The sequence below is a fragment of the Rhinolophus ferrumequinum genome, chromosome 17, assembly GCF_004115265.2.
Source record: "Rhinolophus ferrumequinum isolate MPI-CBG mRhiFer1 chromosome 17, mRhiFer1_v1.p, whole genome shotgun sequence".
Lineage (NCBI taxonomy): Eukaryota > Metazoa > Chordata > Mammalia > Chiroptera > Rhinolophidae > Rhinolophus > Rhinolophus ferrumequinum.
The window spans coordinates 17,562,834-17,583,148 of NC_046300.1; the positions used below are offsets into that span (position 1 = coordinate 17,562,834).

The following is a 20,315-nucleotide window of genomic DNA, read 5'->3' on the forward strand; positions in this document are numbered from 1 at the left end:
TATAAAATGTAGGTCACTATAATACCTAGAGAGTTGCTCTTCAGACTTTGTGACACTTAAGTAGAACGGAGTTTTAATCATTGTCCATTGAATTGTTAACTTCCTTTGATAGACATGTTAATAGAGAATTTCTAAAGATTAACTTTATGTTCTCTGGCGCAAATGCATCACTAGACTGTCCTGAACAGACCCAGAAAACCCCACTGAGCTAAGGACACGGACAGGATATACTCAACCTTTGTTGTTCAGCCATAGGTCCCAGGTGCCAGAGTATTCCTTTCTATTCTTTACCAAAGATATTTTTAATTCATGTGCAATAAATAGTCTATGGAGTGTCTGTGTATGTGTGTATGCACATACATACATATTGATACACATACATACGTAATACATCCTCGTCTATGTATTTAAGAAGTGACATAAATCCTATATTTGTATAAAATAAACATGTGACTGACCTTCAAGAATTGAAGGAAGTGGAGTGGAGGTGTGGTAGTTTAAGAGCTTTATGTTCTAGGGTCAGATGGCCTGGGTCCATACTCCAGCGCTGTAGCTTTTTTATACCTGGGTTTCCTCATCTGTAAAACGAGGATAATAATAGCATGTACTTCTAGGCTTATTTTGAAGATGCTATAAATGAGAGAATACATGACAAAATCCCTCAAAACAGTGCGTGGTGCACTGTAGCCGTCGTCACTGCCCCACCTGCTACCGCTACTGTGCCTCCACCTCTCTCCCCTGAAGCTCTAATCGCTTACCTAGAAAAACTTCAGTTAGCACTTTAATGGCAGGGATCTTAGATTTTTTTAATGATGTAACACCTGCATTTAGGTAATGATAATACTGTAGAATTATTAGAAAATGTGATATCAAGAGGAAACCAAAGTATATTTCCATACCTTTCAAACCTGTACAATAGTCAGAAATTAGAGGAAATGTATAACAATTAATTAACTTTTAAAAATGTTGTTAATGTGCCTACTTTAGAGAGATATATTTTCTAGATTCATCTCAAAGCCTCCATTTGACAATTTAAATCATTTAAATTTTATTATTAAAGGAAGCGGTTTTCTTTATTCTAATGAAACATCCTATTTGGGTTAAAGAAACCCAGGTATAAATTTTAATTATATACTGTAGTTTTAGATGAATTGATTTTTCTAGCCCTTGTATGAACATATGGATACTGCATAGTAAAAGTGCAAATTAACTCTACTTGTTACACAGGGTTTAAGAATAGCATTCCCAAAGGTCTCGCTAGCCTCCCCATTCCTGTTTTCTGCTATATTTGCCTGTATTCTGCTGTCCTTAGTTTGTTTACTTGGTGAATCCTTTTCTTGCCTCTGACTTGAATACTGCCATTGAGCAGGTAAATCCCATAGCCTGTCATCCATTCAGTTGTAGCACAAGGCCAGTGTGAGGGCCCAAAAGCATCAAAATAAATCGGAGCTGGGCAAAGCTGAATTTCTCTGGAATTTGCACCCTCAGTTTCCATATATTTCTGGAATTAAGATTTAAAAAAAGGCTTATGTTAGGATAAGCACATGAGTGGTGCCTCTTACCTCTTATCTTTAGCTATTTTTAGTACCTATTGATTCCATGAAGCTATTTTTAGTACCTATTGATTCCATGAAGTTTTTCAGAGGTTTTCATCCATTAGACATTGCTATATTGACTCGGCTCTTGCTCACCATTTTAGAAATGTTCGGGGTCTGATTATACATTTTGTGCAGTATCGTCTCTGTTTAATCCTCTCTCAATTTTTTTTGATTATTTTCTTGTTCAGTAAAGTCCTGTGGCAAAGGAAAGAGTGATTTATGTAGTAAAAGTATTTTAACTGGTCTAATTAATATATCTGAAGAAGAGTAACTTTTAAAGTATTATATTCATTTAGTATTAAAATGAATTTTTCCTAGTTTATTTGATTTTGTATGTGACTAAAAGATTAACTTTATGAAGATATAAAAAACAAATCAGGATTTTAAGATCTAAAATTTTAAATATGGTAAATTTAGATTTAGAGAAACGTCATAAAGTATAGGGAGACATGCCGCACATTTCAGGTTTTTTGATTAAATTATTAATACTCTTTTTTGATGTTCAGATGTGCTTTGATATTTAAATAATCTGCTGAATGCAGAACTCATATTCTGTGAAGCATATGGAAAATGTTGATGTTAACATAAATGAGCTATGTTATCTTTTGAGCAATGTGAAGATGGCAAGTGTAAGATGTTTAAGAGCAAAGGCCTTGAAAGAGTACAGATACTGAGGTATATCATTTGTAGTGTGGCTTTGATCAAATTCATTAACCTCTATGCCTTAGTTTACCCATCTATAAAATGGGATAATAATAACTGCCTCACGGGGTTCAAGATTAGAGGATATAGGATTATTATTGACTACTAGTTACCATAGTGGTTTTTTTTTTTAACTACAGTGTTCATTTTTTTGTTTCATGCTTGTACTTTTGACATTTCCTTCCATTTGAATACTTGCTTTTGTCTTCTGTGGGCTTATGTCTGTCCCCTCAGGTGTAAGATCTGTTGTGTGTCAAGGGTGATGTTGCAGTTCTAATGTTCATTTGCCTTATGTGGCAATATTCTGATCCTTAACTATTAAGAGTAATACCCGTGTTAACTAATTCTCCTTGCCCGACTATAGTGCTGCCACTATTCATTGTTTCTGTGGTAATAGATGAGGTTTGTATGGTCCTGTTATTCCAGCCTCCAGACACCATTCCAGATCTACTGGTGCCCTCTACGCCCCCGATGTGTATGGGGCCTCAGGTGAAGGATGAGTACATTTTCACTGTCATCTGTACATTCATCTCAGATTTTTGTCCTTTTCAGTTTCCATTGAATAACATTCATGTTTTAAAATTGATTCGTTTTTATTTAAGTTTAATTTGTTGAAGAATAAGTCATTTGTGATATTTTTATTTTCCCCCAAGTAACTTTTTCCCCTTCAGCAACCTTATTTGAACGTTTTTCTCACTAGCAGATGGACATTTTTCTTTTGTATAACCTAAGTTATATCATTTTTAAATATAGAGTTGTTTTATGTTCTCAGTTATGTACCTCATCTTTATACATTAAAAAAAAAAAAACCAAAATGGTGGATGAAGTGTTTTAATTGTAAATGATGGTATAGAAAGTAGTTGGCGGGGAGAACCCATCTCTGGTTTGTCTTCACATACCTCAGAATGTCGGGCACATAGTAAGTGCTTTACAGATATCAAATGATATGTATTAGTTATAGAATGAAATCAAGCTATCTTGAAGAAGAGATAATAATTAGAGGGTTTTTCCCTTGTAAATTACTGGTGTGGTGTCATTGAGCTTCATAATCGTTATTGGTTTAAGAATTGAACTTTGTTCTGGGCTCACCCACATGGATGAGATTTGCCTGACTGATAGAGCTGGATTAATTACAGGGCTACACACTTGCAAGCCCTTCGTTGGCCAGCCATGCTTTCTTCTATTTTCTGGTTATAAATGTATTTTAGTTACTGTTCTTTAAATTTAGTGTCCACATATTGTCAGTAGTTTTAATTGCCTTTACCCTTTTTTTTGACCAAAAATCATATGTACCCAAAAGGTACAATATTGCTTTTAAAATGCTTTCCCCATTGGTTTTTTTTTTTCCTCCCCTTAAAAATCTTAAATTTTCCAACCTTACATTGTTACATTTACGACTCTCTCAAAGCTGTTTTCCTTCTTCTGATGAATTAGGTCCGGGGTATGGCATCAGCCAATCAAGCCGACTGTCATCTTCTGTCAGTGCAATGCGCGTCCTGAACACAGGCTCCGATGTGGAGGAGGCAGTAGCAGACGCCTTGGTACTTACTCTTCTCCATTTTCTTATCTTTATAGCTGTCCCAGTTACAAAACTAATGTATGAGTAAGCCAGTCGACCAGAGTGGGAAGGGAGATGGGAAAGGTCTTGTGGATTGAATCTAGGAAGATTTTGATGTGGGCAATGTCAAAAGCAGAACAGCATAATTAATTCTCAGTCTGTATTAATTGTTCAGAAATTGAAGCGAGAGCCAGTAGTAATTAATGGAATACCTGGAATATAAATATCGAAGCCTTTAATCTGGTGATGTGTTTTATGCAGTATGTAGTACACTGAGAGTACCGGGCATGTAGATTAGAATATAAATATATATAGTACAAGCATATAGTTTCAAGGCTAGCTTAACCTTGAGAATTTAGGGATTGTTTTAGTTTGGAGTAGGATTTTGTATAGTCTTTTACTTACTTGTATTTTCTGAGCTGAAAGAAAGCACAGCTTCAAGACAGATTATAATTAAGATGCCTTCCTGGCTCTTCATGCCTGATACAGTGAGGTTTAAAAATATAATCTACAGATCCATGACACTTTGTCAGAAGAGTGCTATGCATCTGTCACTGTTGTTTTTCTCACTTAAAATTACGAAGGCAGTATCACTTGAAACAATATAATTGGCTTTTACCAATTTCCCACATCAATTAAGTATGACACTTTTATTTTCAAATTATATTAATCCTATGTTTAAAAAGCATTTTCTCATTTTCTTACTCAGCTTACAAAAGGCCTCATTTTTGTTTTGAACTAAAAAATACATTGTGCCATTTAAAACAGTAGAGCATATCTTAACCAGTGTTGGTATAATATGATTTGCCATATAGAGTTGAAAAATAAGTTTTAAAGAATATTCATTGGTCATAGCTGTAATATATTAAATGTGATTGTATGTGTAGTTCTTTAACAGTCTATATGTGCTGAATTTTTCCCTTTACCTCAGCCATTTCATTGTTTTTTTTAATAAATTAATATAACTAAGTAGAAACTTTGTTCTCTTGGACATGGGATATATTTATTACATCTTGTTCTTATGATATTAAATCAGTCAGATGTTTCAAATTTACTATTTTATATCAGTATAGTTTTCAACTCATATTTTCTAGTTTCTTTTTAAATGGATGATTTACCAGTTAAATTCTGCTCACATACATTTTATGAATGAATGGGGTTATTCTTGAACTGTTACTTAAAATACTAAGATGTTGTGTTTGAATCATATGAGCAGTATTTAACCACCAGGGCTAAAAGCTGAATCCCAATAAATTGATTCTGTCTATTTCCATCATTTGCATAGCATAGATATTCCAGTGTTAACTATTAATTTTTAGGAAAAGGCTTTCCAACTATTAAGCCTAATTTAGACCTTAGGAAAATGATAGAAATAAAATTAACTGTGGAGACAACAAAAGGATGCAAATAGGAAGAAGAGTTGAATTTCTTTGGGAAAACTGGTTATGGGAATATTTTTGTAACTTAGATATTTCTCTTTGGACTAAAGGATATTGGCAAGATTAAAGATATAGCCTGCTAATAAGCAGTCCTTATGTATCTATGTATTAAAAAACTTAATGTTTCTGATTATGGGCATTGTTTATGCCTACTTTATTGTGCTGTTTAGCAAAATGTTCTTCATTATTTTCAATTTTTCTCTTTAAAAATTTACTGCTCTCAGCTCTTAGGAGACATACGGACTAAGGTATAGACATTGCTGTTTTTTGACATCTTATGATACCATAACTTTTCTTTGCTTTATCAGTTTAACGGATGATAGTCTTTAATAAAAAATTCAAGTGGAAGTTAATAAAATCTTCAGACATATACCCTGTTTTTTTGTACATATGATTGTGAAAAGGAGACACTGCTTGAATAGAGTGCCCTAATGGGATTCTCACCTTTAATCCTGAGTACTTTGTGCAGATGAATTGATGTCATTCACACTGATATCTGTAACAAAACTGATCCTGGGGCCCAACACCGGAAGTGGTCACATTACCACTATTCTAAATTAAGTTGGTGTCTCTAAGTCCATATGAGGTATTTAGTGATGCAATCATCATTATAAAACTATTTGGATTAAGATCAAGTTATATTTCTTCTAGACTTTAGAATTTAGAGAATTTATACCCACATGGAACTATTTAAAATGATTGTGATTAACATGTTTCATACAAATGTCTTCACCGTGGCTCACCAGCCTAAATTCAAATATTAGGTTACATAAAGGTTTCTTTCCAATTTTTCCAGGGAAATCTCAAATAAGCTATTTACTCCTTCTCATTTCCCTTTTGATCTGCAAGGTATAATTGGCAGTTGCATATATTAAGTAATAAGCTTCAGATGTAAAGAAATCAAAGGAATCTAAGTATGCTTTATCATATTTATTCAAATGGACAGTATAAACACGTTGGGAAAAACTTGGAGGACCCTCAAGGAGTTTGCCTGCTAAAAATAATAGTAAACAAAACAGGTTCTCATCATTTTTTGTCTGGATTTTACTCTCTAGGAGACAAGAGGGTTGGGAATAAGGGAAGGAAGAGTGGCAAGAGAAGTGATAGTGGAGGTTAAAGAAGAACAAAGAGAAGGTAGACAGGAAAAAATAGAACTTTACATAGGGGGGAACAGGCATTTTCTTTCATCCATTGTCCATTTTCTGATCCATTGTCATCTTTTAAAAAAGATAATATTTTCTTCTTACCAACTCAGATTTCTAATACAATCTCTGCTCATTTATAATGTGGTAGTTCTTGGTTTTCCATGAAAAGGAGACAGAAAAGGAATAAAACTCACATTTTTGATCACCTCCCACTTTACTTATCTGAACTTCCATATAGTCTTATTCTGCTTCTGCCACTTTCCATAGTTAAAGAATATTTCATCTTCTACTAACTTCAAAAACATATTTTCTGAAGAAAAACTAAATATTGACATCTTTTTATTACAATGATTAGCAGCATGCTTTGCACTGATTTTTAAAAAAGCCAGTCTTTGGTGGTCAGTACAAATTGTGAAGTACCGGTATATTCCTTCACTACTGCTAATAAGAGTCTTTACATATAACAGAAAAAACCTGCTCGCAGAAGATATGAGTCATATGGGATGCATTCAGATGATGATGCCAACAGCGATGCTTCCAGTGCTTGCTCAGAACGCTCCTATAGTTCTCGAAATGGGAGTATTCCTACATATATGAGGCAGACGGAAGATGTGGCAGAAGTCCTCAACAGATGTGCCAGTTCCAACTGGTCAGAAAGGAAAGAAGGCCTCCTGGGTCTGCAGAACTTACTGAAAAATCAGAGAACGCTGAGGTAAGTTGTGTGGTCTTTAAATCATTGTCCTGTCAGGTTAGCACTTTTTGATTTGACCTTGTTTCTGTAATACTGTACAGGTATGGGAACAGATTTGTCCAGAATTTAGAAGGTGGCATCAAAATATTTTCCCCAGCTTCAGTCCTTGAGGACCATTTATACTGTAATTACTAAAACATTTTTAAATTCACAAAGAAACATTTTAAAAGGAAATTTTGTTCACAAATTGAAGTTAAATGAAAAGTTGTTAATTTTTAAAATTAAAATAAATAATAAAATGCACATAATATTAAAGCCGACTGGTTTATTAAAATTCATTCCTGACAAGTTTTTCATTGAGAGGAAAAAATATTTATGTTCACTTGAAAATGAAGCTATATTCTTATTGTTTATGTAAGAAGTGAATCTTAATGTAATATGAAATGGAATTGGAGTGAATTTCTCCAAGGACAGAAGTTTATATTAGTTTTTATTTTGTTTAGGTTTGGTTTCCTTTCCTAATGGCTTTTGCTTGCCTTTTCCCCCTAAATTTTTATTGTTTTTATCTGTGTAATGTTTTAAACCTCTATAGTCTGTCTACCCTTTTAAGAACCTAGTTTCAGATAATTTATAAGTTTGAGTGTGGTGAAAAATAGAGGATTCCTTCCTGACTTGATACCTAAAATCAGGGTTTGATTTACTAGCTGTGTATTTATTTTAGGAAGTATTAGCACTATATAATTTGAAATCAGTGTTTATCTGTGTGCTACCTAATATATTTTAATGTTATCACACATCATGAATCACTGCAATAAATCATATTGTTCCTAGTCCCATCAAGATTACGTTAATATTAGGTTCAGTATATCACTTTTAAATGGCAAGAGAGCAGGCATAGTTTAGAAATATTTTAGCCCTCAGGTGGCAAAATTTAGCCTTTAAGAGGATAAGATTCATGTGCTGGGAATGTCATTTGTGCAGTTTCCCGTCATGCTACATTAATGAAATACAATTGTATTTCTTATAACTTTTAACCTTTAAAATAGTGTGGATTGCAAAAGAATTATAGTTGTATTTGATAAATATGTACTTAGCCATGGCTAGCAAATCCCACAAATTTCTCCATTTTGAGGGCTTTTATTAAAGCCATTTTTTAAGAAGATCAGTTATACGTAAGGTTACTTTTAAGTGACTTCATCCTACAGCAAGATATTAATTAACAATTTTATATTTTGACAGTCGAGTTGAACTGAAAAGATTATGTGAAATTTTCACAAGGATGTTTGCTGATCCTCATGGCAAGGTATGTTTTAGTATTAAAGATTATTTACTCTTATAGGTGTCCTTTGTATATTGTAAAAAAAAAAAAAAAAGTAAACTAATAGCCAAAAAAAAACAAAAAAAAACTATAAGCCATTTTTGTTTTATTATTGCCCTCCAATGATGATAATCTTTTCGAACATAATTGAAATTGTTTTATATCGTACATAATTTAGAAATTGCTCTCTGGTAACCATTTAAGCTTCTTGAAAGAGTGATTATCTAAGACTATAAACTGAATGATATAGTAACAAATATGACTCATACTTAGGGTGAGTGTATTTGTGTTATTAAAAACATTTTACTATTTGTAAAGGAAATAATTGGGGTAAGGTGAAAAAAATTTGTAATTTGTTATTGTTTTCTTCTATGTGTATTACAACATTAATGTAAATACAGAGGGTGCCAAAAAAAAATGTATACACATTTTACAAAAGGAAAAAATCTGTATTAAAATTGTAATACTCAATATATACTGATAATAAAAGATGAATACAAGTCCGTGTATACACATTTTTTGGTATCCCCGGTATATTCTTATCTTAAAAGAACATTTTGTAGGAAAAAAATTGCCATTAAATAACACAAAAGCACCAAATATGGCTTTAGCCATAGTTTGGTAATAATATAAATGAAGCTTTTTGTATATTGAAACAGTCCATAAAAATTTTCTAAATGTTCAGTTTTTAATGTTGATTATAATATGTTTAATTAAGTACTATTGCATAACCTGCATGTATACTGTGGAATTTTGGGTTACTTTGATGGATACTGTTGTAAATACATATGTACTGTTCCAAGATGTAATCATTTGTTTTTAGCAATATAGTTGACAATGGTAAAACTTTATTACATGTCTTCCTTTAGGATACTAGGTATCTCCATGAGAATTCTAACCTAACTGAGAGGGAGATGTGGAAGGGAAATTATAAGAAAAATATTAATGAATTTCACTTTACTGTTGTTTTTTTTTTTTAATTGTCTTCATTTTATTCTTGCACATATAATTTTCTCATTTTTTTCTTTTTATTTTCGATATTTTTATTGCTACACTATTTAAGATATTAACATCCCACTTCATACATAATCTTAAATCCAACTGAAGATTATAAATTGCCTATACTTTAAAATAAGAAATTTCAAAGATTATCCTCTCCCAGAAGGTATATTTATTTTATTCAAGAATATAAGGTCCCATTAAAGACAAATATTAAAATATAGATTGGTAAGCAGTTTGTTTATTAAAATTTTTTAAAACTTAAAACTTTTAAACAGAACATGTAGTTAGCTGTACCATTTTATATTGACATTGCTACCACTAACTAATTCAGCTGTAGGATTTGCTTTAATGCAAAAGTTTCTATAAATTTTGAACAAATTAACTGTTGATATTTTTTGTTGGCAACGTAAGCCAAAGGACAAGACAATTATAATCTGGTTGGACTTGTTTTATGAAATGATATTTTAATTAGTAATCTACACAACTTAAAAATAAATAAAAATTTAAAACATCTTCAATAAGTTATATAGTTTGTTCCTGCTGTAAGGTGTAAGACAAATTTTCATGTCACTAAATAGCCTTTTGGTTTTGTTTTTAAACTATTTTAAAATGGAAAAACCATTTAAAAATCGAAAAACCACTTTTAATTTGTAGACCATAATTTGCTGACCCTTGTTCTATATCAACTCTTGATTATTAACACTAAAATAGAAACATGTTTAAGAATCTCTACTGTGGAGCTCATGCCACTGATTGAAAGTTAGGACTGACTGTTGAAGGGAAACAACATCCTGGCCACTGCTGGGTGAAATCAGCCCTGTGTATCCCTGTATATTCCTGCCATTCTCCATTTCTGATCTGTGCTTTTTTGTCTCAGTGCTGCCTGGCAATCCTCTCCCTCTCATCTTTCTCTTCTGTCTTCCATGGAGGCTGTGTCAAATATTTTTGTCTCCTCAAAATTCCAGCCCTGTACACTTCCCCACACATCTCGTGCCGCAAGCATGCGCCCTGGCCTCTAGCTTACCAAGAAAATAGAAGCCAGCAAGCAGACACTCCATTTCCTACCTCCAAACCAGCAAATTGAACTGCACATAAACTCATTCTTTCTATATTTCCTCCTATTGAAATAGGAGGGCTCACCTTGAAGCTGTTGTTTGGCTAAGTAAATGTGTATCCTAATTTGTGGTAATATGGTCTTGCATGCCTGGTCTTCCAGGAATTTCTCATAAATTACAGTTTTCTGATTGACATCCTGTTTTGTTTTTCAATTTTTTTGTGAATTTACTCAGTGTGTCTTTTCTGTCATTTTAAGGAATGTGTTGTGGGAGAGGAGGAAGAAGTCTGTTTTCTGTGTGCCTGATTCAGTTTCCTTCACACCATTTCTTTTAATCTTCTTTTCAGACGCCTATCTCTGCTCATTTCACTAATGTTGATGTTACTTAGAGTCACGTCCTAGGGCCTTTTCTTTTACTCTCTACCTTTTCTGAAGCTTAAGTTACCCAGTTCATCCTAATGACTCCTGAATGTGTCCTTAAATCCCATATTTTTCCTCCTGCACTTAGTCACATGTCTATGGGTCATCTTCAACTTCAAAACTACTCTTTCTCGTGCATTGCTTTATTTATTTCATTAGATGTAACTGCCATCTCCTTGTTGCTTAAGGGAAGAATTTTGGCATCATTCTAGAAATTTCACTCAATTTTATTTGGTTCAACCTTCCAAATATCGCTCCATTCTCATCGCTAATTCAGGGCACAATCGTCTTTTCCCTGTTGTACCTCCTCCCCACCTCCTAGCACTTGATTCTCTACACTGCATTCTTTAGTGATCTTTCTAAAAGGTAAATATTCTAGCGTAAAACACTTCAGCGACTACTCAGTGACCTCAAGAAAATGTCCAAACAGAGCCTATCATTTGGGCTTGTTATTCCCTCCTCACTCTCAACCCAGCCTGAATTATGTTCATTTCCCCACATGTGCCATGCAATTTTTCCCTGTTGCCTTAAAATATGCTATTGGGGACACTTCTCTTTCTTCCTCCAGCTTGGGTTAGCTCTCCACTCTGAATTGGAATCACTTATCTGAAAGCTCACTGGGCAGAAACTATCTGAAGCCTTGCCCCGGAATGGACCATAGTGTTTGGAAGATAACCTCACACTATGGGCTAGGTTGGGTGGATTTTCCCATGTTTTTTTAGGTTGAAGTCAACATTTCAGTCTCTGTGTTAATAGCTTCTGAATACAGTAGCCAACTCCCATGATAACTGGAAGTTGTTCTCCCTGTCATCACTGAGACCACCTGCTGTCCCCAGCAGAAACAGGGTACTTAGAGAACCAGGTTATGAGCATCCATGAAAGCCCCATCTGCTTTCATGTAGGATCACCTTCTCCAACCCCCAGAATGTTTCCCTCTTACATATTTTAGAGTAAACATCTGAGTTCAACTAAAATAATAGGCAAGCTCTGGTATACAGTGCAGACATCCCAGAAAGGGAGGGTTAGAAAAGAGCTCTTTCTGAGTACAGTTGAAATAGATGCTAGATTTTTTTCCTGGGATCAATATGATTGATCAGTATAGTTTGCAAGCTGAAATTATTTGATGTCTATAACTTGATAAACTTTTTCTTTTTTACTTCAGTACCAGTATGGAAATAAGTGATCCAACCACAATATATGTATAACAGTAATTTAGACCATATAATTCCAAGCCTCTTACTAATTGTACAAGAGAGGCAGTACAACACAGTGATGACCAGTATGGACAGTGGAGCTAGATTGCGTGGGTTCACATTTGACCTCCAACATTGAATAGCAGTGTGTGCCTTGGTTTCCGAATCGTCAAAATAGAGTTAATAATAATTCCCACCTCATAAGATTGTGATGAGGACTAAATGAGTTAATATATGTAAAGCCCTTAGAATGCACCAACCACTATATAAATTTTTAAAAACTAAATTTAAGTTTGAAAAACTAAGGAATTCAGGGATGATTTTTATTTTGGCTGCTCTAGACCCATTTTTTCCCCCTCAAATGTAAGGAGTATCATGCCAAATGCTATACCATGTGGTTCTAGCACTTGACCCTGGAGGAACTAGTTGAAAATAACTACCTTCCCCAAGGTGCACCCTTTAAATTAGCATTTTATGGTCAGTTTAGACCTATCTCTTGAAGTCATGCACTTGAGTCTTGAACAGCTAGGGGAGGAATTCAAACTGTAGCTACTAAAACGGGACACAGTTGGTACCCTACTTAGAAGGTCACATCTGGGCTCTTGGGGAGTATGTTAGGCCGCTGAGCTGCCTGCAGTCCTAGGATCAGGAGACCACAACACAAATCTTACCTGGGGGGAGAAAAAGTTGTGGTATAAATACTTTTTACTCCAAATAATAGTAATTATCCCAAGCCTTCACAGAAATAATTTGTGAATCTACTGCTTCTGAGGAGGAAAAAAAAAAGATAAAGAAAAGAAAAATTCTAGGTATCAGGCTTTGGAAGCAAATGTTGGCACTGTCCAGAAGTGGGGGCAGGTAACCGTTAGTCTTAGATTCTTTCTAAAAGTTGAGCATCAAGGATATAGGGTCTGGAAAAGAAAGGGGGGTTTTGTTTCTAATTTTCTTGGCAAGGAGATGCGGGAGAGACACAGGAAAATCATATACTCTTCTCCCATACTATCCATTTAACTCTCTTGTTTTAAAAGCTACTTTAAGTTTATCATAAAACTTTGAAAAACATTTGTCACTTTTATTTTCTAAGTGTTTTTCTTCCATACAGGAACTTTGCATTGATGGAGACTAATTTGTGTGTTTTTCTTTTTTTTCTTTTTTTCTTTTTGCATGCTGTCCCCTGTGTTGGAACTCTCAATAGAGAGTAAGTTGGTTCAATATTTGTTGGAAACCTAACTTTACTGCATGACTGTGAAATTAACCCTTTTTCTCTATTTTCTCTCCCGAAGAGTTCATGCAGTATTGGACCCTTTGCAATCCACGAAACGCTATTTGCAGTTACGCAAACTCATTCTGTTTGGAGATGTGCTTTTTAATCTACTAATTAATCTAATTTGATTATGTTCTTCTGTTCTGTATTTGATGACTGGCACACCTAAGAGCTAAGCGAAGTTAAGGAAAGGCCGCCTCAATGTAATAGCTTGAATATTACAATTTTTTCCCAATAAATTACAGTTGTCAGATATGTGGGAGTATAAATTGATTCCATTGAAGATTGGTTCCATTGAATTATTAGAAAAATAATTCCCAAGTGTGACAACTATTTTTAAAAATTTAGTCCCAACCTCCCCATCTGTACTTTCTAATATTCTATTAATGTCATTCCTTAAAAGCAAACAGAGCAGTTTTACAGAGCAGTGTTTCTCAACTTTCTCTTCTGAAATCAGATGTTTAGCCATAGTATTATATTAGCATATTCACTTTTCATTTTCCCCTTTAGTCATAGATAAGGAAATGGGAGAATATTAACATCTGACAATGAACTGTTTGTGATAGGACAATCGAGTAAGAAATATGTGAAATTTTTAATATGTTTTGGATAGATACATAATAGGCATATATATTATCATTTAGTAAGTACCATTGATAGGATATAAGTTGTTTTTTTATTATAACATTTTTTATAGGATATAAGTATTTTGAAAAATAATAGGACAAGTCTATATGTAGAGTACTATAAATAATATGTTTACATTTTTATTCAGCTATACTCACATATCTAATCAAAAGAAATACCTGCTTAGGAGACTCAGAGAAGTCTTCTTGAAGGAAATAGCAGTTGAGAGCTTGACAGGAACATACACTTTGTATATGTTAGGATGGGAAGAAAGGGCCTGCTGGGAATGACTAACATGAGTCCAGAGAAGTGGGACACTCAGAAAGTTTATAGGAAAGAAAAAGAAGTTAAATTTGATGGGGATAAAGGAAAAGTGTTACACATCTTCCCTTGCATTGAGAAAAAAAGGGTTGGCAACCAATTCATTACAGGGTAAGTTTCACTTGAGAAAATTCTTACCTCTTAAGGAACTTGCCCTGCACATACGTTGAACAACTTTATATTCGGTCCTCAGCCTTTGATAATTTTGAGTTTGGTTCTAATTGGTGATATAAGACAGTATAAAAATATAGTCTTATTCTCAAATGTTATGTGTTACACATGGGAAGATAATATAAATATAGAAAAAGTTAAATAGCACCATAAAGCTGGCCCCACTATAAGTTCCAAGTAAGGAAGATCAGTGGCTGTCATCCAAGAAGCTTCTTGACTGAGGTTTGAGTGGTAAATTTTATAGGGAGTCACATAGTGTGTATCTAGAACAAGGGCGGGGAGTATGATGGGAAATCAGGAATGTGTGTGAGATGAGTTCAGGGACAGAGTTTATGTTGTCATATAATCCAAGACCAGTTTGGAGAGTTAGAACCTTCTCTAAGCATTTGAGACATCATTCTATAGACAGTGAAGGAACATTATAGGATTTTGTTTATATCAAATGAGCGATATCACAGTTTGATGGTGAGAAAGAAGAATGACTTGACCTGTGGCCTGTTTCGTAAATAAAGTTATATTGGAGCACAGCTATGCTCACTTGTTTGCATACTGTGTCTGTGCTATAACAGCCAGGTAAAATAGTTACGACAGACACCATATGGTCTGCAAAGCTTAGAGTATGTACTATCTGGCCTGTAACAAAAATGCTTTCCTGACCACTGGTATACAGAAAATATAAAGACTGAAGTCAGGCTACTACAGAAATCCAGACATGAGGTCAAAAAGGACTGATGCCTACAATGATGGTGTGATGTACAGATTTGGGGAGAGCTGTTCAAGAGATTGTAGGACCTACGGTAGTAGGCCAAATCAGATAGGTCCTGTCAAGGAAGTCACACTTCCTATGGAAAGAGAATCAGGATGAACACTAGTTCTTACATCACCCCACATTTAGGATGCAAGTGGAAAATGCCTAACAATAAGAATGAAAGAAAGAAAGGAAATAATAAGAGTAAAGCACTACAGAATGGCCAAGCATACTAAGCTAATATTTCGCGATTAGAGGATCGTTGATGGAACCAAAAAGATGGAAACTGAGGGAGAAATTTTTAAGATGGTGTCTTCTGCATCTATAAGGAAAGGATTTAGGTCAAGAATAAAAATAAAGATCGTAGAAGAGACCATATTTTAGAGAACAAGAATATAGAATAGAAAGATTAGTCTTAAAAAAGAATAAAAATGGCTCTTTTTTAGAGAAAAAATTAATGAAAGGATTTCTATAATGGAAATCAAAGTGGGGAAAAAGTCAATGGAGAATTTTATGTTGAATGATAGTAAAGTAGATGAGGTAAGTTATCTAGTAATAGAGTGGGTGGAACATGATTGAAAAGCAAGTGACTTAGCTTTAAGTCTTGGCCCAGCCGTTGATTAGCTTTGGAAACCTTGGACAAACCACTTTTCTGGTTCTGTTTCCTAAGAGCCAGATAAAATGGAAGGATTGACATAGGCATTCTAATGTCCATAGGCACTCTAATTTCAGAGTAAATTTTGTTTTGGTATAGTGAAAGCTTAAACGTGGAATCTTCCAGAAAATAGGAAGAATGGAAGTGAATTAGAGCAGTGTGCTGGTAAACCAGGTCTGGGAGAAGGGCAGGAAGCCCTGATTTGTAGTGTTTGCTATAATTTCAGAAGTGTCAGTACTCCCACTATGGCTGGGTTCAAGCTACCAGCTAGCTCACAAAATTCCTCAATATTTAACAGTCGGCTTTCTAGGCTGCTGCTGAGTGACTCCAGCACACCTGGCTGGAGAGATTGGCCAGGTGCCAGTAGAAATGAATACTAGGTTAGATTCATGCGTTTGTCATAGAGTAGGTCTAGTGAAGTTCAGCAGTATTCTGGGTCCTAAGTAGAGGGCCAGAGACGGTTTTGAGTAGCAATGGCCAAGTTTTGAATCTAAGAGAAGCCAGGTTTTTGGGTGTGGTTGTGGGGGTCATGGAAGTTAATGGCTCTGCACTGTAAGAACAGTGTTGAGGCAGATACTGCCTGGGGATCAGAGTACTAGAAAATTTAAAGTAGTCTTAGTTTCTGCTTTTACAAATACATAGTATCTTGAGCAAATATGGGAGGTATATTTTTTGTAATTCAGATTCAAATGTTAAAACTTAGTTATAATTCTGATAGAAAACAATCCTTCATTTCTAACATGAAAAAAATGGGAGTTCATATGTAACTGTATAAAGGAAATTCAAGAAATAAAATATACAGAGGGTGCCAAAAAAATGTATACACATTTTAAGAAAGGAACAAACTATTAAAATTGTAATAATATATACCGGTAAGAAAAGATGAATACAAGTCACATTTGACTTCTGCAATTGCAAGAGGTGCTCAAAGTGGTTATTACCAGTGTCCAGACACTGCTGGACTACTATTACGGTGAACTACTGCTTGAGCAATGTTGACCAAAGTGTCTACTTGTATACATTTTTTTGGCACCTTGATATATTGAGAAAACTATATTCTTAACTTTCAAATTAGAATACTTTGAGTTTAACTTTTTTAAGTCATAATTTTTATAATCTGTTGTGATTATAGTTTCATAATACAACATGCCTGACATTGTCTTAAGAGTTTTTTTCTTATCTACCCTAGAAATAAAAATTCCAGTATGCTGTTGAATTTCTTGTAAAGAGATATAACCTTAATGTGTAAGTCACTTTTCTTAAGTATTTAAATGACATACGTCACTTACGAGTATTAGTTTCCCTTCCCTTAAAGTATTTTCATCTTATAAAATTTTTTAAACTAGTGGATTAATATTGGAGCCAAGTATGAAACCCATCAATAGAAATAGAGACTAAATAGCATGCCATCTAAGACTTTTTAGAAATTATTTAAATTTAGATGTAGATTTGTATCCTGAATTTATTTTAGTTGCAGTTATCTCAAATCCCTTAAAAATTACTTTTGGGGAAGTTTTAGTAAGTAATGTATCTTACACAAAAAAACTTTGTGACAACTGACATTTTGAAAAATCTAAAGAGTCTCTCTAGCCCATTATGTCAGAATGATCTTCTACTTTAAGGTAGCTGTCAACATAGTCATCTTCTCATTAATTCAGTACCCTCTTCCAAAGAGCTGAGGGCCAGTGAAACGATAGGTAGTTCCTTGCCCTAAATTTCAGATAAAATGGATTTCAGTTAAACCAGTTCAAGCTATGGCATCATGGAAAACATTAGGTGTGCCAGCCATTGTGGCCAAAGTTTCTTTACCAAGTGATGCTGCATGGAATAGCTAATTGTCGAACTTCAGCAGAAGTTGGATAACATTTCAAATGTACTCTTGTATCACAGAGTCCAATGAAAAGCAAGAGAGATTGTTTTTCCGCTTGGCTGCCAATCGCTGTGCCTCTGATTCCTGTGTTCCTCTCTATTTCAGTATTGAATTGATCATAAAGATCAATATTTCCTCCTTTTTCTCTCCCCTCTCCCGTTTATCAACTGTAGGTGTTCAGCATGTTTTTGGAGACTCTAGTGGACTTCATACAAGTCCACAAAGATGATCTTCAAGATTGGTTGTTTGTACTGCTGACGCAACTGCTAAAAAAAATGGGTGCTGATTTGCTTGGGTCTGTTCAAGCAAAAGTTCAGAAAGCCCTTGATGTTACAAGGTAATATTTTCTTCATATATTTCAAGTTTTCCTGATAATCAGGAATCAGGACTATTTAGTTTCTGTGTTAAAAGTTTAGATATTTGAATCCTTTTAAACCATTTAGACTGCACAGGCTTCATTTGAAAATTGTTAATGATGCCCATTCACACAGTATATTTCATGCAACATTGGTCCTTAGATCACACACTCCTTTCTTTTATAAAAATTTCATTAATATTTGTTGAATAATTCAAGGTGGTGTTTTATCTTAATTAAGATACAGCTGCAAAGTTGTGTTAAAGATTTTATTCAATCTAATGTAAAAATAAAATATTTCCTAAGTTTAAAAAGGATGTTTTATTATGCATTGAAATATTCAGAATCTTTTTTCAGAAGATTTTGAACCAATGATATATTTCTACTTTCTTGTGTAGATTGTTGAAGTGACTTATTTCAAATATCCATTTACTAAGTTGAGGTGAGTCTAGAATTCAGATATTAGATGTGGGTATACATACATCTCTAATAATGCTGAACATTTTATTGAATATATTTTTCTGATTAAATCTATAGTTGAGGCAAGATAGGCCATTATTTACTCTATTTTAACCCCTAATGATATAAATTCAAATGTTCAGATTCTTCTGGGAATAGCTTTCATTGTATATTATATCACATAGACTATACCACTTATAGATACTACTTCATGTATGCTTTTTGAATGACGTGTTTTGGTATTAAGCATAGTTTTCTGTGAAGTTTGCTAAAAGCTTACTTGCTGACTTAATTTTTATTTTGTTTTACTTTATTCCTTATTTCAGAGAATCTTTTCCAAATGATCTTCAGTTTAATATTCTAATGAGATTTACAGTCGATCAGACTCAGACACCAAGTTTAAAGGTAAAAATTTGAAGTCTTTTGAAGCCATTATAAGAAATTGAAGTATTTTAGTAATAACGTTATGTTTATGTTTGTATTTCTGTCACATGAGAAGCTGTTCAATCAGTGCATTTTGTTTTTATAAACTTTCAGACAGTCAAGCCAGCACTTCGGGACCAGCTTCACTCTTTTTGGAGTTCCAAGGTTTTTTTGTTTTTGTTTTAATCTGCATTATTTCTTTTCTTAACTCTCTTTACAACTCTGCAGTGTTTCAGATAATGTTTGTTTGCATCTGTGTTGAACTACTAACCTTTATAAGCCTTCCAAGCATGCACATATTTGATTTCAAATGTTACTCAAATGCCAGGCTATCCTATGGAGAAGCTTACAGGAGATACACGTTTAGATAGCAACACAAGTATGGCCATCTAACCCTAAGCTAGTAATGCAAACTCGCTCTATAAAGTCTTATCTCATTTTATGTTTGTGATTTCCCAATACTTTTTTAAAAAATTTAGAGTCTAAATAGGTATTTTGGGTGAAATATCAGTTTTACCTATATTTATTTTAATAAAAATTTTTAAGTTTAATCTCAATGCTATTCTCCCGTTCTCTTAATTGAAATAATACCTTTTTTTTTCTTTTTGCATTGTGATATTTCTGATGTGTGCATAAAATTTAGAATCAGGATTAACTTTCTCAATTGTTACTAGCACACATTTTCCAATTAAGTTATGGGAAAACTAGGTAGATTCCAATTTGCGATTAAATTTAACAAAAAATAATGTAATACAAACAAAGAGGTCCTGAATTCTTTACTAAAGATGTTTTTTATTATTATTTAATGAGATTAAAGTCAGGGAAATAACAAGCATATGTACATTTACAATCCTTATATTTTTCTGCTCTATTCTGCACGAAATATATTTTCACAAGCATTACTGCCCAAGACTGATATGCCTTTAAGTTTCTGAATATGATTTTGCCTTAAAAATCATGATTATATTTCTTACCAGGGTTGACTTTCACTCAACATAGTGTTATTTTCTCAGAGCTGCTTTGTGAAACGGATTCCATCTGTTTTGATTTTGAAAAGTGACCTGAAGAAGGAGAATAATTTACTTGATATTATTGATAAATAAATTTTGTACTTTTTTTTTTGTTCAAGCCATTGTGCTAGGCATTTTAAACTTACAAGGGAATATAAAACTTACAATTTTTTATCATTATTATCTATAAAACATGGTAAAGTAAACTATAATAGGGATTATGATTTAAGTGCTGGTGGTAGGTATTCAAGTGCTGTTGAAAATGTATGTAGAAATGTTTCATGGGCCAGTG

General features: G+C 33.8%; 1 protein-coding gene across 50 annotated transcripts in view; it reads left to right on the forward strand.

Annotated features, from left to right (window-relative positions):
* The window catches only part of CLASP2 (cytoplasmic linker associated protein 2), a 149,482-nt gene that overhangs the window by 104,024 nt on the left and 25,143 nt on the right, over nucleotides 1-20,315 (forward strand). For 10 of the 50 annotated variants that reach the window (XM_033132413.1, XM_033132418.1, XM_033132422.1 and 7 more), the window contains 9 exons: nucleotides 2,727-2,789; nucleotides 3,735-3,841; nucleotides 5,522-5,545; nucleotides 6,910-7,154; nucleotides 8,373-8,436; nucleotides 13,316-13,318; nucleotides 17,950-18,113; nucleotides 18,917-18,995; nucleotides 19,128-19,178. In XM_033132413.1, coding sequence (XP_032988304.1) covers nucleotides 2,727-2,789; nucleotides 3,735-3,841; nucleotides 5,522-5,545; nucleotides 6,910-7,154; nucleotides 8,373-8,436; nucleotides 13,316-13,318; nucleotides 17,950-18,113; nucleotides 18,917-18,995; nucleotides 19,128-19,178 — 800 coding nt within the window. The remainder of the gene's footprint in view (nucleotides 1-2,726; nucleotides 2,790-3,734; nucleotides 3,842-5,521; nucleotides 5,546-6,909; nucleotides 7,155-8,372; nucleotides 8,437-13,315; nucleotides 13,319-17,949; nucleotides 18,114-18,916; nucleotides 18,996-19,127; nucleotides 19,179-20,315) is intronic. The other 40 variants (XM_033132459.1, XM_033132460.1, XM_033132457.1 and 37 more) reach the window with 13 other exon arrangements.